A 13,862-nucleotide genomic window follows, 5' to 3' on the forward strand; every position below is an offset into this window, starting at 1 on the left:
TAACAGCAGCAATTTTTTATCGTAAAACTATTAGAAAATTTAAAAAAGAATTTTTAAAATTAAAGTAAGATACCATTGGAAAAGTTGTATCTATTCTATTGAAAGAGTTTTTAAGAGTTTTTGGCAAAGACTAATGTTTTTTTTTTTTTAAGAATAAATCATTATGTTTCTTCTTAAATATGTTTTTAATGCTTCAAATATATACGTTAAACAGTGTATAAAATACATATTTAAAACATATTAAAAATATCAATTAATAATGTTTTAAACTATTTAAAATATGTTTTTTATCTACCCTATAAATTTTACGTGAAATTTTACTGGATTTCTTTCATATTTCCGCGAATGTCTCTCTCTCTAAGCTTAAGCATTCATAGAAAAATAAATCTCATCATATTTTTGATATCATAAGCTGTTAATATTATAATGTGCACAAACATTCGCAAAGCATAACATAAAGAAAATAACAAAATCACGAATGGGTTTTATAATCCTAGCTTATTATTTCCGATACACGAGAGAACCCAATTATGAAAAGATGTCTTGTACAATAAAAATGTATCGTTTATAGCAGAAATAGGTCATTTCGTTTAAGCCACTCGAATCAAAAAGAAATTTCTCAACGTTATAAAGAATCCAGGTATTATATATATCAGCACTCAGGTATAATATTACCTTGTAGAAAATTGAGTTATATTAAAGAACCTGAACCTTCATATTTAAAAAATAATTAATTTGCTTTGAATAATCCGAAAATATTATAGAATAGAAATAAAATTTTATGAATTTGGATTGTTGTTAAATTATAAAATGTATATATTTTGATAAATAAAAATTCTACATATGTTTATTTTTTCAAATATAGAAAAAACAATATAAAAAGTATAAAAAATTAATAATAATTATTGTATAAATAATATCGTTACTTAAAATAAAAAATACCGCATTCTAATTTATCCATAGATCCAAATAATACAACTACCTGCTTATACAACTATTTATACAATTATAGTCTTATTTACGTAAATAAAAATCAGGAGACACGATAATGCCTCGGTAAGATAAATGCAGCGTCTATAATAATTACGAGTATAATTGATTCAATTACTCGGCATTTAAATCCTTTTCTCTCTTTTATTTGCAGATTTCAACTTGGATTGTTTATTTTCTCCTTCCTCACCTCCTCTTATTTCATCCTTTCCTTTCGGATTACCTTACGTTGAAATTTATCCCGCGACGCATCAAGCAAAGAAAACCCGTCCCATCGATCTGGGATCTAGCGATACGATCCATCGATCCACAACGAACGACCTATTTCGTGCGTCGCGACGACGTCGCATCATCAGCAGTGCAAGGATCATCGCCACGACAAAGAACTGAAACGGGTTATCTTCTACATCGCTAACGGTCCGAGCAACGAAACCGGGAGCCGTTTCGTCGCAGCAACGAGCTCGGTGTAACCATCAAGATTACCGGCCGCGGCGGTTGCGCCAAGTACTGTGGTACAGCTCCATCACCCGGCAACATTTCATTCTCAAGTTTTCGTCAGTCCTTCACCTCTAATGTCAACTACCTGAAACGGAGGTGAGTCGTTGGTACATCAGATCTGTAGGACTGACATTTCATTTTGCGCTTATTAATTTTGTAGATTTATTCTACGGTGCTGTGCATGTTTATATATGCCCAAAGGATTAAAGTCATCTTCTATATATTTTTCGTAATTTTATTGATGCAAGCATATTGAAAAATGTCAGTCCGAATCTTGAATCTGCATGAAACAAAATGCATTTTTTGTATTTTATATTGTATTGCGTTCGCCAATCTTCGCCAATCTCGGACTGATTTTATGGAATATTTCTAGAACGCATGGGATCGGTAATGAAGTTGAGACGATACACATCTCTCAATACTCATCAGAAAACATTTTTATGGATGAAAATAAGCAATTTACGTGACTTAATCTTATTTCTTTGTTTCGTTACTGCGTATAAATGTAGCAATAACTTATAATTGCGAATAGCGCTCTATACTCTCATTATATTGCGCGCTTTAATGTACTTTTAATGTAATTACCGGTCTGTTATCGAACGAGATTCCTATAATTAAAATCCGGCAAATGGAAATATTTTGACCGAAACGTCGTTCTATCTGCTGCTGAATACGTTGTTGAAAGGTATATACTTGATGAAAACTTATGTATCATATTGCCGAGCTAAATCCTGTTTTTATGAGTGGAGTCTCTTATGTGGAGTCAATTTACGCACACTGGCGTGTGCATGATAATGATCGGCCTTTAAAACAATGTGCGCGATACCTCAATATTCTGCACGCTCTCGGCGGCTCCCATAGTGAAGAGAAAATAGATTCCTCTGTCTAATTAGCCGGACACGAATGCTTACCTGAGTTGGCCATTAAGCAAACAACAACATGTCAAACTTTCAGTGTTGAAAAGTAGAATTGCTGAACTCGACGCAAAGATTCCCACACTAATTTGCGAAATTATTTACGCGAGGATTTCTGTTAAACCTATACATTTGCATAAACATGAAAATATACTTTTAATAAAAAATATTCTCTTTATATTCTTTTATCTACAAGTATATAAAGTAATGTTGATATAATAGGAAACTTAAAAAAGATTTTTCTTTACTTTTTTTATATTTACGATATCGAAACTTCGTTCCTATAAAATTAATTCTTAAAAATCTTATAAAATTGATTCTATAAAATCCTATAAAATTAATTCTTAAAATAAAAATTCTATAAAATTAATCCTATAAAATCCAATAAAATTAATTCTTAAAATACTGTTAATCGATTGCAAAGAGAGAGTTTTAAATATCAAAAGAGATCATATCGAGATGTTTGGGAACCTCCGCGTACGTTATTGATACAGAGGAGAATTTAAACACACAGTACCTTAATGTTCTTATTAAAAATTTCAAGTCCTTCGTGTTCGACAAATATGGATATGTGCATGTGGCTCGTTAAAAATACCGCTTCCAGCATTGCCCCAAATGCAGCAGCCTGGACGCACGTCATGATATCAAGCCATCGTACTAACGTTGCTTTACCCACGGCAACGTTAGCATAACACTACCTTTCCTCCTTCATCAGCGATATCGCGTTTTTCATCTCTTGCTTTATATTTATGACGTAAATCTCACTGTTACTTATGAGTAATCATATTTACACGTAATATAAATCGATGATGTAAACGCGCAATAACGTGGTTTCGTGCGGATATCCTATAGGCATTGTTCGCATTTAGGTTGCTCAATAAATCATTTGAGCAAAAAAGAGATTACCATCTAATGGATGAAGAAAAAAGAAACAAATATGCTACTTTGAACTGAATACGCCGTGACCATCTATTTTGCAATCGAAATAGACGTAAGATCCGCAGCACGCATGCAGCGGCCGATTAGCGACCGTCTCATTGCCGACGTCATCTCCATGTTCGTCATCCCATCAGCACCGAATGGCTCTGATCGATGTGCATTTAACGCAATCAGATATGAGTGTCAGTGCGCGGCCTGCCGACCGATTGTCACTGTCACGACGACCACCATAGCTTGTCTTCCAGGTTCTCGTCAGGGGACCTAAGCTCGGAGCTCGATGATGAGCCCAACGCGGATCCTGGGATGGCCACCGTGGGCCGGCAGGACTCGTCTCAGCCGTATCAAGCAGTGCCAGATCGACCCTTACAATCCCAACCGGGTCCGATATCGCTGCCAACTCAGCCGCCGATCCCGGGTGTTCCACCTCAGGGACCGCCGCAGCCCATCGGCGGCGATCTCAGTCTCAACTTGAGACCTGGCTCGCGGACCACTAGCGCACCATCCTCGCCAGCGAAGACACGGGAGAGTTTGCTCCAACGGGTACAGAGCTTAACCGGTGCCGCCCGCGACCAGGCAAGTCAATTTCATTTTCATTTTCCTTATTTAAATTTATCCGACAATTTTGATCTAACAGACTCAGATTAATTCAATGAAAAGTAATTTCGTCGCTTAACCATTATTAAAATGAACAAGAGACAGAATTATTAATAATTAATTAAATAATAGGAAAAATCCTATTTTCAGTCAAAGCAAATATGAATATTAATATTGTATTAAAAACGGGATCCTCTCTATTTGATTTATTCTTATCGATCTAATTTTCATTTATAATTATTTAATAATTAATTTAGTTATGAATAATCCTGATTAAATAAGTAATATTTCAAAATCTTTCTCAAAATATCTCTTTCAATATCTTTCTATTATATTTCTATTCTGTGTTTTCGAAACCTTTAAATTTGGCTTTCTCAAAAGCATTTTCCTGTCATTCATAGAGAAGTTAATTATAATCAATCTTCCGTTTGGTCGGAATGTTGCAAGCCGAGAATGTCACAGTATGTGACAGTTAAAATGATGCGTAGGGTGCTTCTATTTTGGGAGCGGCGGTATCTGGCGCAACCAGAGGCTCGTCATACAGCAAGGATCGATGCTTTACTTTGTTGGTGATCGATGATCAGAATACTGATTGGAGCAAATACTTCCGGGGACGCAGATTGCATGGCGATTATGAAATTCGCGTGGAGCAGGCGGAATTTCGAGAACTGTCCCTGACGGCAAGCGAGGCGGGCACCATAGTGTCCATGGCTGTCTATCGTAACGGGACCAAAGTTATTCGGTAAGATGAAATTGGAATATTTTTTGAGAATAGTTTCTGCATCCCAATCCTTTTATTGATCCTTAAACTAAACTGCATGATTTAAATAGTTTAACATAACTTTTATAATTTAATATTACTCTAACAGTTTAATATTACTCTGCGTTTCTCCTAGACAATACAAAATTAAATTATCCAGAAATAAATTAAAATAATAATTTAAAAAATTTAAAAAGTTAATATTGTAATACATAATGTATAAAAAAACTTTTAAATAGAACGTTATAATGACATAATGAGATAGAAATAAATTTATTATTTAAAATATTAAATCAATATCAAGCAACGGATATGTAGTATCTATCATTATTTGTTATCAGATCGTTCAAACCTGATTTCGTATTGATACGTCAAAATCTACGAGATGCTGGAGAAGATTACAAGAATCTTCTTCTTGGTCTGATGTATGGCGGTGTACCTAGCGTTAATAATCTCACAGCAATTTACAACTTTCAGGTAATGTATTATTATGGTAAAATTATCGTTTTTATAAATTCCCTAATTATTATTTATAAAACATAATAAAAAAAATAAAGCTTATTAAGAATATTATAGTTTCAGTCATCTACAAATAAATAAAAATCTTTAACAAATATATGTTAATATATTTACACACACACACACACACACACACACACACACACACACACAAAATTAATTAATATATCAAAACATGTTTTATTTTTATTAATATTAAAAATTTTTTAAATTTTACCTGTATTAAAAATACAGAAATTAAATAGGATGATGATAAAAATTTTAATGTATATGTTGTATGCGTAAATATATATATATATATTGAGGCTCTTCATATATGATGTCCTGTATCGATTTTGTGTTATATATATCTTTTTTACATGCACATTATAAGAACCTTTCAGTAATTGCTATCGTATTCTATGAAATAGGACAAACCTTGGGTATTTGCTCACCTGCTGGGATTACAGCGCCGTTTAGGTAAAGACAACTTCCCTTTGATTGAACAGAGTTATTATCCCAATCATCGCGAAATGGTAAGTAAATCAATTAATATATTTAAAATTTTCATTTTTTCATCATGTTTAAAAAAACAAGATATTTTTAAATCATTATTAGACTAATATATGGTATTATAATGAGGACATGCTTATAAGAACAACTGTTTTCATTTATTTTTATTCTACATGTCACATAACACTTACAAAAGTACCACAATTAAGAGCTAAATAAAATGTTTATACGTAAAAAATAGATATTTTTTCATTCGAAAGTGCACATACATATAAATTTTTAGCATTCTATTTTATGTTTTGAATTTCGATCTACATAAATTGCTTTCACTTAACGTTAATGGAACTATATATCTATAGATATATAGAACAATATATTATTAGTAGAGTAAAAACAATAAATGTATTTTTTCAACGCAACATCAAAACCTGCTATATATATTTATAAGATTATAGATTCACATATTCAATATTTTCATCAGATTAAATAATTTCTGAATTATGAATAATAATGACAAATGTATACATAGACTATGATTTAATTTAAATCTAAAATACGCATAATATATTACGAAGTGTAATAAAGTACGAGTGAATTTTTAACGACGTCTAAGACTACATACAACGATAATTGGAATAATTTAATGATACATAATATACATAAACAATACATAATATATATACAACTCGTTAAGAGCGAAAGAATAATATCGTGAAAGTAATCGCTCATATATATTTCAGCGATGAAATCCATATAATATATCCACGCGTTCAAAATATCTAAGCGATGCAAACTTACCCCTCGTTAATAATAATCGAATAATTAAGGGTCGATTGCACCACACGTCGGTTAGATCTATCAATAATTAACTAATACTTCTTCTATTTGTAATATAGCCACAATGTGTTAAACGAGTTAAACTGCCATTGTAAACTTATAGGATAAAATTAGCCAATACTGTTACTATCGAATCTAAGTCACGAATAATTTAACAGACGATAGTGATTCTTAAAATTGCATAGTATCGGTTTCTTAATACAATTTCCTCAACATACAATTATTTCTGTTCATCGAAATCTGTATAAAAATTAGCTCGAAAAGTAATAATCGTTAACGAACATACAGTTGTACCTCTCACAAGTAAAGCTCACCTGTCTACTTTTCAGTTTCAAAGATCTAACGTATTGCCATTTTTAGATAAATCCGATTTTATTCGAAAACACTACTAAAAATATAAAGGCAATTTACAAAGCAGAATGTTATTGCTTTTAACGATTAATGAAACTATTTATTATTAAAGTACGGGGATTCTCTTTTGCCTCACGCATCTACGTATGCGGTAACTCATTAATAAACTATCATGTTACTTATTCCATGTAATACATAGCAGAAGTTCAGGTCTCTTGCATTTATACGCGCTACGAACTTGCAGCTTTCCATTAAACTACCGCCATACCACATCGCTATATTTCATCGTTTCTCATTTGATTACGCGGCGCGTCCGTCATCAAATTGTCTGACAGACATGTCGCATCATTTTATGAACGATAAATTCTGTCGCTTCCCATCGCCCAAAGACACGAACAGAACACGATACGATTAAGGTTCTCGCGACCTTTGCTGCTCGCGTTTACGCTGATACTCCTTAATACAATTTTTGTACGGGACTGAGGGAATCCAGGAGCAGCCGCTGAATGACGCCATGCACACGCCGTATTTTTCTTGGCAATCCTGGGGGCCTGGCGTACTTTCCCACAGACAATTCTTTCCGCCGCTGGACTCTAGCACAGCACCCTTGCGCCTCCAATGTGTGTACAGAATCTGCGATACAAAAACCAGGCCATTTTTTTCCGCGCTCTTCCTTATAATCTCGTATTCTTAGTCGCGTAAACTCGCGTCACGCATAAATCAGCAGTGATTGAACAAATGCGCAGATATATCTGCGCAGTTCTTTGGTCGCGTATTTTTAGGACACTCCATTTTTGAGAAGCATTCTCGACTGTATAAAATCGACCGAGATTTACAGCGTATGTTATTCATTGCCTTAATCTTTCACGCAGCGAGTTGCGTTGGTTTCGCGGAATCAGTTGAAAAAATATTTGATTTTGCATATGATTTATAAGTTCCTGTTCAATGTACTCACTGAATTCGATATTTCGATGTATTTATTAGAAATTCTATTCTCTCTAATTTCCAAATGTACGATAAATTTGATTCTAGTTATGGCTACAATCAAATAACGTAATATATCATGAGAAAAACAATATTATTAATTATTATCGATAATCCTCACCAGTAATAAAATTCTAAAGCGTTGCTGTTTAAACTGTTAAATTCATAATTTCAAATTATATCCATTTAAATTATTTTTAATCATTTCCATTTAGGTTGCCACTGCAATTTCTACTCCTACTCAATATGTATATATTTCCCGAGGTTGCTACTACGATTTTTATAGGTTCCTATTTAATAGATTCTGTAAGTTCCTATTCAATATACCATACGCATTAATTAAAACAATGAAGTTAAACATTAAATGTACTAAACACTCAAATTTAATTAATTAATTATTAGAGCATATGTTAATATGCTTTTGTTCATGGACGTTGTTTGCTTTAAAACAAGCTAAGCAATTTAACCACAGAAATAGATTGATTTTGACATATACAAAAGTTAAAACAAAATAAAATATTATTTAACTCAAAAGATTGGATTATTGTTCCTTCAATATCTAACAAATGTTAGACAGAATATCTTGTGGTACTCTCTAGTTAAAATTTTTATATTAATATATTCTTCAAAATATTAAGAAATTAATCGAATTAATAATCGAAGGAATACATTTGAAGTGACGACAGATAAGATATAATCCACTTACATCACACACGCAACCCTGTTGATAGAGCTGTCTCAATCCCTTGCGTTGTCTAGTAGTCGTGTCGGCCCATCTTATCGAGAGCCCGCAGTTCGATATGAGTGCTTTTCCCGAGACGATTCTCCCGTTTAGAACGTACGTGTCGCCGACGGTCAGTGTCACTCCGCACATCGAGTCCGTGGATGGTGTCCGTAAAAGGTTCTGTATCAGTGCCATGTCGGCCTTTGGGTTTGACTGCGGGAGGAAGAAGCAGAGGCGTAAGGTTAAGCATAGATTGCATTTCGCGAACACGACGAACGTCTGTCTACGCGCGGTAAGGTTTCGCCGGCATAATAATAATACGCACCTTGAACACCCTGTTTATCTTGACCTTGTAAGCGATCTCATAGTCGTTGATGGGGAGAATCTTTTTCACCCTCACTACGACGACTGTGACAGAAGAACGTCATTAACTGTGGCCAAACTTTTACAAAGATCGAAAAGTGATTCTCACTGTTATTTAGCGCATAATAGTCGCATGATTTTATAGAAAATTGTTATACATTAGCTATATATCAATATATTTAAGATAAAACTTATATAATTATTATAGAAGAAATTATAAAACATATTATAAACTTAAGTTAAAAAGATTATAAAATACATTATAAAATATTACACAAAGTTAAATATTAATATAATATTCATTAAAATTATTATATATAAATAAAAATAAGATATTAATACAATTCGTTAAAAAATAATGTAATATTTGAATAAAATTAGAATTGAAATATTTATTAAAATTTCAATTTATATTTTTTGCGTTATATATATGATATCAAAAACTGAAACATATTATTGACCGTGAAATTACCAAAATCTGATTCACAAAACTTGGTTTGAGGATGGGCCTGCGCACAGCTGCATGCTGTAGTTTTCTGCACCGATGCTAATAGCACGATTAACAGTGAGAAGTGCATCCATATGAGTAATCGCCCCATCTGAAGAAAATTAAGAGATGCATTATTTATACAACAAAATAATCCCATTGATAATTTATTGGAATGATCGCTTTGATCGCTTAACTCAACTTCAATTTTGTGTACAATTTTGAAGAGCCAGCATGTAACAGTTGATGTCAGGTAATGCAAATGTAATTTAATCACCGTGAGATGAAACGTGCGTAATGCGACACAATGAATTGCTATGTATGCGGAAAATCCGTTTATCTGCGAAATCCGGTTACAAGTGTTCAAGTTATTCGGGCAACACATTACTTGTGTGTGAAAGATACTCGACTCTTTGAATAACTAGACAGTGAAATTTACTTTGCCGAGATAATTTATAAAAACATGAAGGTAGAATAAAATATTTTCAAGTTGCCTTTATCATAGAAATAGCATTAATTATTATTATTATTATCATAGTTGTCATTGATGCCATGCTAATCGTGATGAATTTAGCAACCAATTTGGATAATTACGCTATAGTATAATGTCATGTAAATTTTATAGCTTTGATATTCAGATTACTATACAAACATATAATTTTCAATACTTGATCTAAATATTATCAGTAAATAACGGATTTTAATTAATTGGATATGATATTTATTTATATTCAAGATGTATGTAATAAAAGATTACAATATATTATAATTAAATTGCAGATTTCTCAGTTTAATATAAATAATAAATACGCATTGCCTCTTGCAATATAATACGCAACAAATATCAAATAGGCATGATATTATTACATGAAAATTTTAAAAAACATTCATAATTATAATATTTTCATGTTTGATGCATGGCAAAAGGCAATAAATTCTCGGAAATTATGAAATGTATGAGAAAAGATAAGACAACAGTCTTTTTTGATAAACTAAAGAACTCGCACAAGGAAATGCGCTAATCCGACCTAGTTTATCGTCGCCAGCTGAACGTGATCTAAACATAGCTGCAAAACGGTAACCAAAGTCGAACGTGATCTAGAAACACTTTGCGCGGCCGAAAATGTCTCATTGAGATGCGCTATCTATCATTTTAATGAAAATAAATATTTATAATCTAAATAAAAAATAGCACACTAACTATGAATTATAGTATAAATGTTTGATATCTGTGTTGTGTTTATTATGTTTATTGAATTTCTTAAATTAATAAAATATTAATTAAAAACAGTTATACTTGTTGAAATAAATTGTTGAGACAAAAATTTCAATACAATATAAAAATTGTAGTAAAATTCAAAGAAAAATGTCTTCTTGTTTTTTATTCTTCTATTACGAGAAAAACTAAAAAAAAACTAAAAAAAAAAAAAAAAAATTTCTGATAGGATCATTACAATAATGGAAATATTCATTAATTTAATACACAAGTTCATAAATACATTAAAATGTGCGAGATACGGACTAGCGATCGTATACATTCGACAAATGGAATCGTATTCTTGATACGAATTTATTAAAAGCATTGAACGCACGGATCAGTCGGATACTATTTTATCGCAGAAGCGTTATATTTCGAGCTCTGCAAATTACGTTCATGGTGTTTCAAGTTTTTCACACCGACAATTTGCATGGAACCTTTGTGCCTACTCGTCTTTCTCTCAGCAAATCTCTGCGAGATCTACCGCGATATATCGTAAAAAGACAAGGGTGCAGTTATTGCTGTGGTAAATTCATGTAGGGATATACCAGGATATTCGCAACCATATATCATCGTTGAGAATCTTTCAGCGTCTTCATAGATTCATTTTGTAAAAGTGGCGGGATTATTAGAAATAACTGTAATAACAGATAATTTCTTTACTGAGTGCATTAATATTATATAATTATATAATATTCTTATCTAATAAAAAAGTATAAATTGCAATACTCCGAGATTGACATAAATTTGTTTCAATTCGTGACAATATATAATCGAAAGAAAACATGCAATTTTCTTTGATATACTTAGTATGATGTACGCGGATCTAAGCGACGCACAATATCGTAGGTAGACCCATAATCATCATTTATGTTTATGCGAATTTATTGTCTCGACTCATACTCGATTACAGTAATGTACTAAAGTGGTTTGCCCGCAAGAAAATTTACCGGTCGCGGTTTAAATAGCGGAATTGTATAGTAAGGTTTACCGCTTAAATTCGATCAATCTGCAGAAAAGAAATTATGTTGTAAGAATTAATAAAGATAATTATTAGTAGTAAAAAGAAATCCATTATTTTTCCATTCAATTTCATGCAAAAATAATGGATTTCTTTTTACTACACCTAATATATAAATTGGAACAAACATATTTTTAATTTTCTAAAATTAATCATAATCGTTTGTTATAATCAACGAAATTAAATTTATTATTGTTGATGGTCATTGTTTAATTTAGTATGTAACTCTTCCTTTTTTAAAATGTCAAAGTTGACAATAATACAATTTTTTAAAAATATAAATTGTTAAAATATATTTATATTTTGATTAAAATATATTTTGATAGTGCAGATTAAGCAACATGAATGTATTAATCAATCTGTAAACACATAAATATTAATATATAATATAATATATGTATAATATATACATTGACGTCAGCCGATGAACATATTGTAACATAACAAATTTTTTAATCATCATTTATAAACTGAACTTAATTCTAGATTACCTCGTTAATGACGTCATTTCAGTTAATTACGATTAATTTAATTGACTTTCAAATTCACAAACATACATCATTTAATTGCGAATTGAAACTAGTTGCAAGAAAGAAAATAAAATATGACCTTCGTATTGCAATATTTACATAGAATTATACGATAGCCTTGTTAGAAATCAATTGCGGTCTAGTCATTTGAAAGATGCGCATTCATTTCATTAATACGAGTTCTAGGAAGAAGAAACATGCAAGAACAACTATCACAAGATTTACGTTATATTTTTACTTTAATTGAAATATTTTTACTTTAAACGAATTAACGGCGAACAATGATAATGTTTAAATGATCAACTTTTTTCAAATCATTTTAACGCAAATAATTATTTGCAAAAATTTGCAGATCAAAATACCACAGGAAGAAAGTTCTCAAAATAAAAGTTAAAAAATTATTTACCATTTTTTGTCACAAAAAATTTGTTAAAAATCTAAAAGTTCAAAACCAATTATAATTATGGTTGAACGATCCAAGTCGACAACCGTTTAACCGTAATCTGTAATCAGTTTTACAGTTATATCCCAAAATTAGTATATTCGAAACAAAAATATGACAAATACTTTTTTTAAGTTATTTTTTTCGAAGAGAATTTTTTGTGCAATATGATATTTCGATTTACTAATTTTGGGATCATCTTATATATCATTATATATCAATAAAAGAAAAAAAATCATGAACAAAAAATAGATAATCATCTTTTATAATGTGTAACTTTTCTCTATATACGGTCAGAATTAAATATTTAAATGAGCATAATGCGAAGGATCGAATGTATCGCTCAGATAATCGAGATTCTATAGTACTGGCGAAAGGATTTATATGGGCAACGTTCGTCGCGTCCACACCCAGATAAGTGTCCTCTTGCCGATGTTGGCCGAATGCGCTTCATGCATCATCATGCAAAACGGATTGATTGAGGGGCTGATGTCACAGGCGGCCGATGCCGTATATACACTCGCATTATTTTTATTTCCGTTTGCGACAATAAATATCACGGTGTAAGAAAGAATGCGTACTGTCTGCCGGTGATATGTCGCGATGACACGGTGTCGAGCGATTCGTCACGCGCCTCAGGATTCACTTCGCGATCCCGTAAGTGAAGCTGCCGCCGACGATGGTGGCAAGGAACATCGTAATCTTACGCATTATACGCGTATGTGTAATGCACACTTGCACTTGAGAATAAAGTCGCGCGCGAAATCACATAGCGAAGCATGTTGTTGAGGCATGTTTTCGCGCGCGAGATCCTTTTGCCATTAAAGATATGAAGAATAGCTAATGTAACAAAAAGGAGCTCAAGTAATTTATGTAATTAATTTTTGACTTATTGGAATAATCCTTATTTGAAAAAAGTTTATTCATTTAAAAATAAATAACAATTAATTTGGTTAAGAATGAATTCAAATAATTTTGCATGTAATATTTAATGATTATAAAATATACACATAAATATATTTATTCGAAGTGTATTACGTTATCAATACATTCCTTTGCATCAATTAAATCAACTCGCAATCAAACACGTTTAATTTGATTATTTTATAAGTAAGACAATACTTTATGAATATAAATTTCATTAAAGTATGTATATATA

The 13,862-nt window shown here is 31.7% G+C and overlaps 2 protein-coding genes across 3 annotated transcripts in view; one reads left to right on the top strand and one right to left on the bottom strand.

The window, feature by feature from the left end:
- The first annotated feature begins 3,644 nt into the window (after positions 1–3,644).
- The window catches only part of LOC108693584 (synapsin), a 40,986-nt gene continuing 30,768 nt past the window's right edge, over positions 3,645–13,862 (top strand). Inside the window, exons 1-4 of the mRNA XM_018202615.1 lie at positions 3,645–3,914; positions 4,424–4,677; positions 5,037–5,172; positions 5,625–5,729. Of these exons, the coding sequence (XP_018058104.1) occupies positions 3,645–3,914; positions 4,424–4,677; positions 5,037–5,172; positions 5,625–5,729 (765 nt within the window). The remainder of the gene's footprint in view (positions 3,915–4,423; positions 4,678–5,036; positions 5,173–5,624; positions 5,730–13,862) is intronic.
- LOC108693585 (metalloproteinase inhibitor 3) overlaps positions 5,843–13,862 on the bottom strand; it is a 32,445-nt gene continuing 24,425 nt past the window's right edge. For both annotated transcript variants that reach the window (XM_018202617.1, XM_018202616.1), the window contains exons 2-5: positions 9,438–9,564; positions 8,928–9,010; positions 8,585–8,815; positions 5,843–7,527 (exon numbers count right to left, since the gene is read on the bottom strand). In XM_018202617.1, coding sequence (XP_018058106.1) covers positions 7,306–7,527; positions 8,585–8,815; positions 8,928–9,010; positions 9,438–9,564 — 663 coding nt within the window. In that variant the 3' untranslated portion in view covers positions 5,843–7,305. The remainder of the gene's footprint in view (positions 7,528–8,584; positions 8,816–8,927; positions 9,011–9,437; positions 9,565–13,862) is intronic.

The sequence above is a fragment of the Atta colombica genome, unplaced genomic scaffold (genome assembly GCF_001594045.1).
Source record: "Atta colombica isolate Treedump-2 unplaced genomic scaffold, Acol1.0 scaffold92, whole genome shotgun sequence".
In the NCBI taxonomy this organism is placed as follows: domain Eukaryota; kingdom Metazoa; phylum Arthropoda; class Insecta; order Hymenoptera; family Formicidae; genus Atta; species Atta colombica.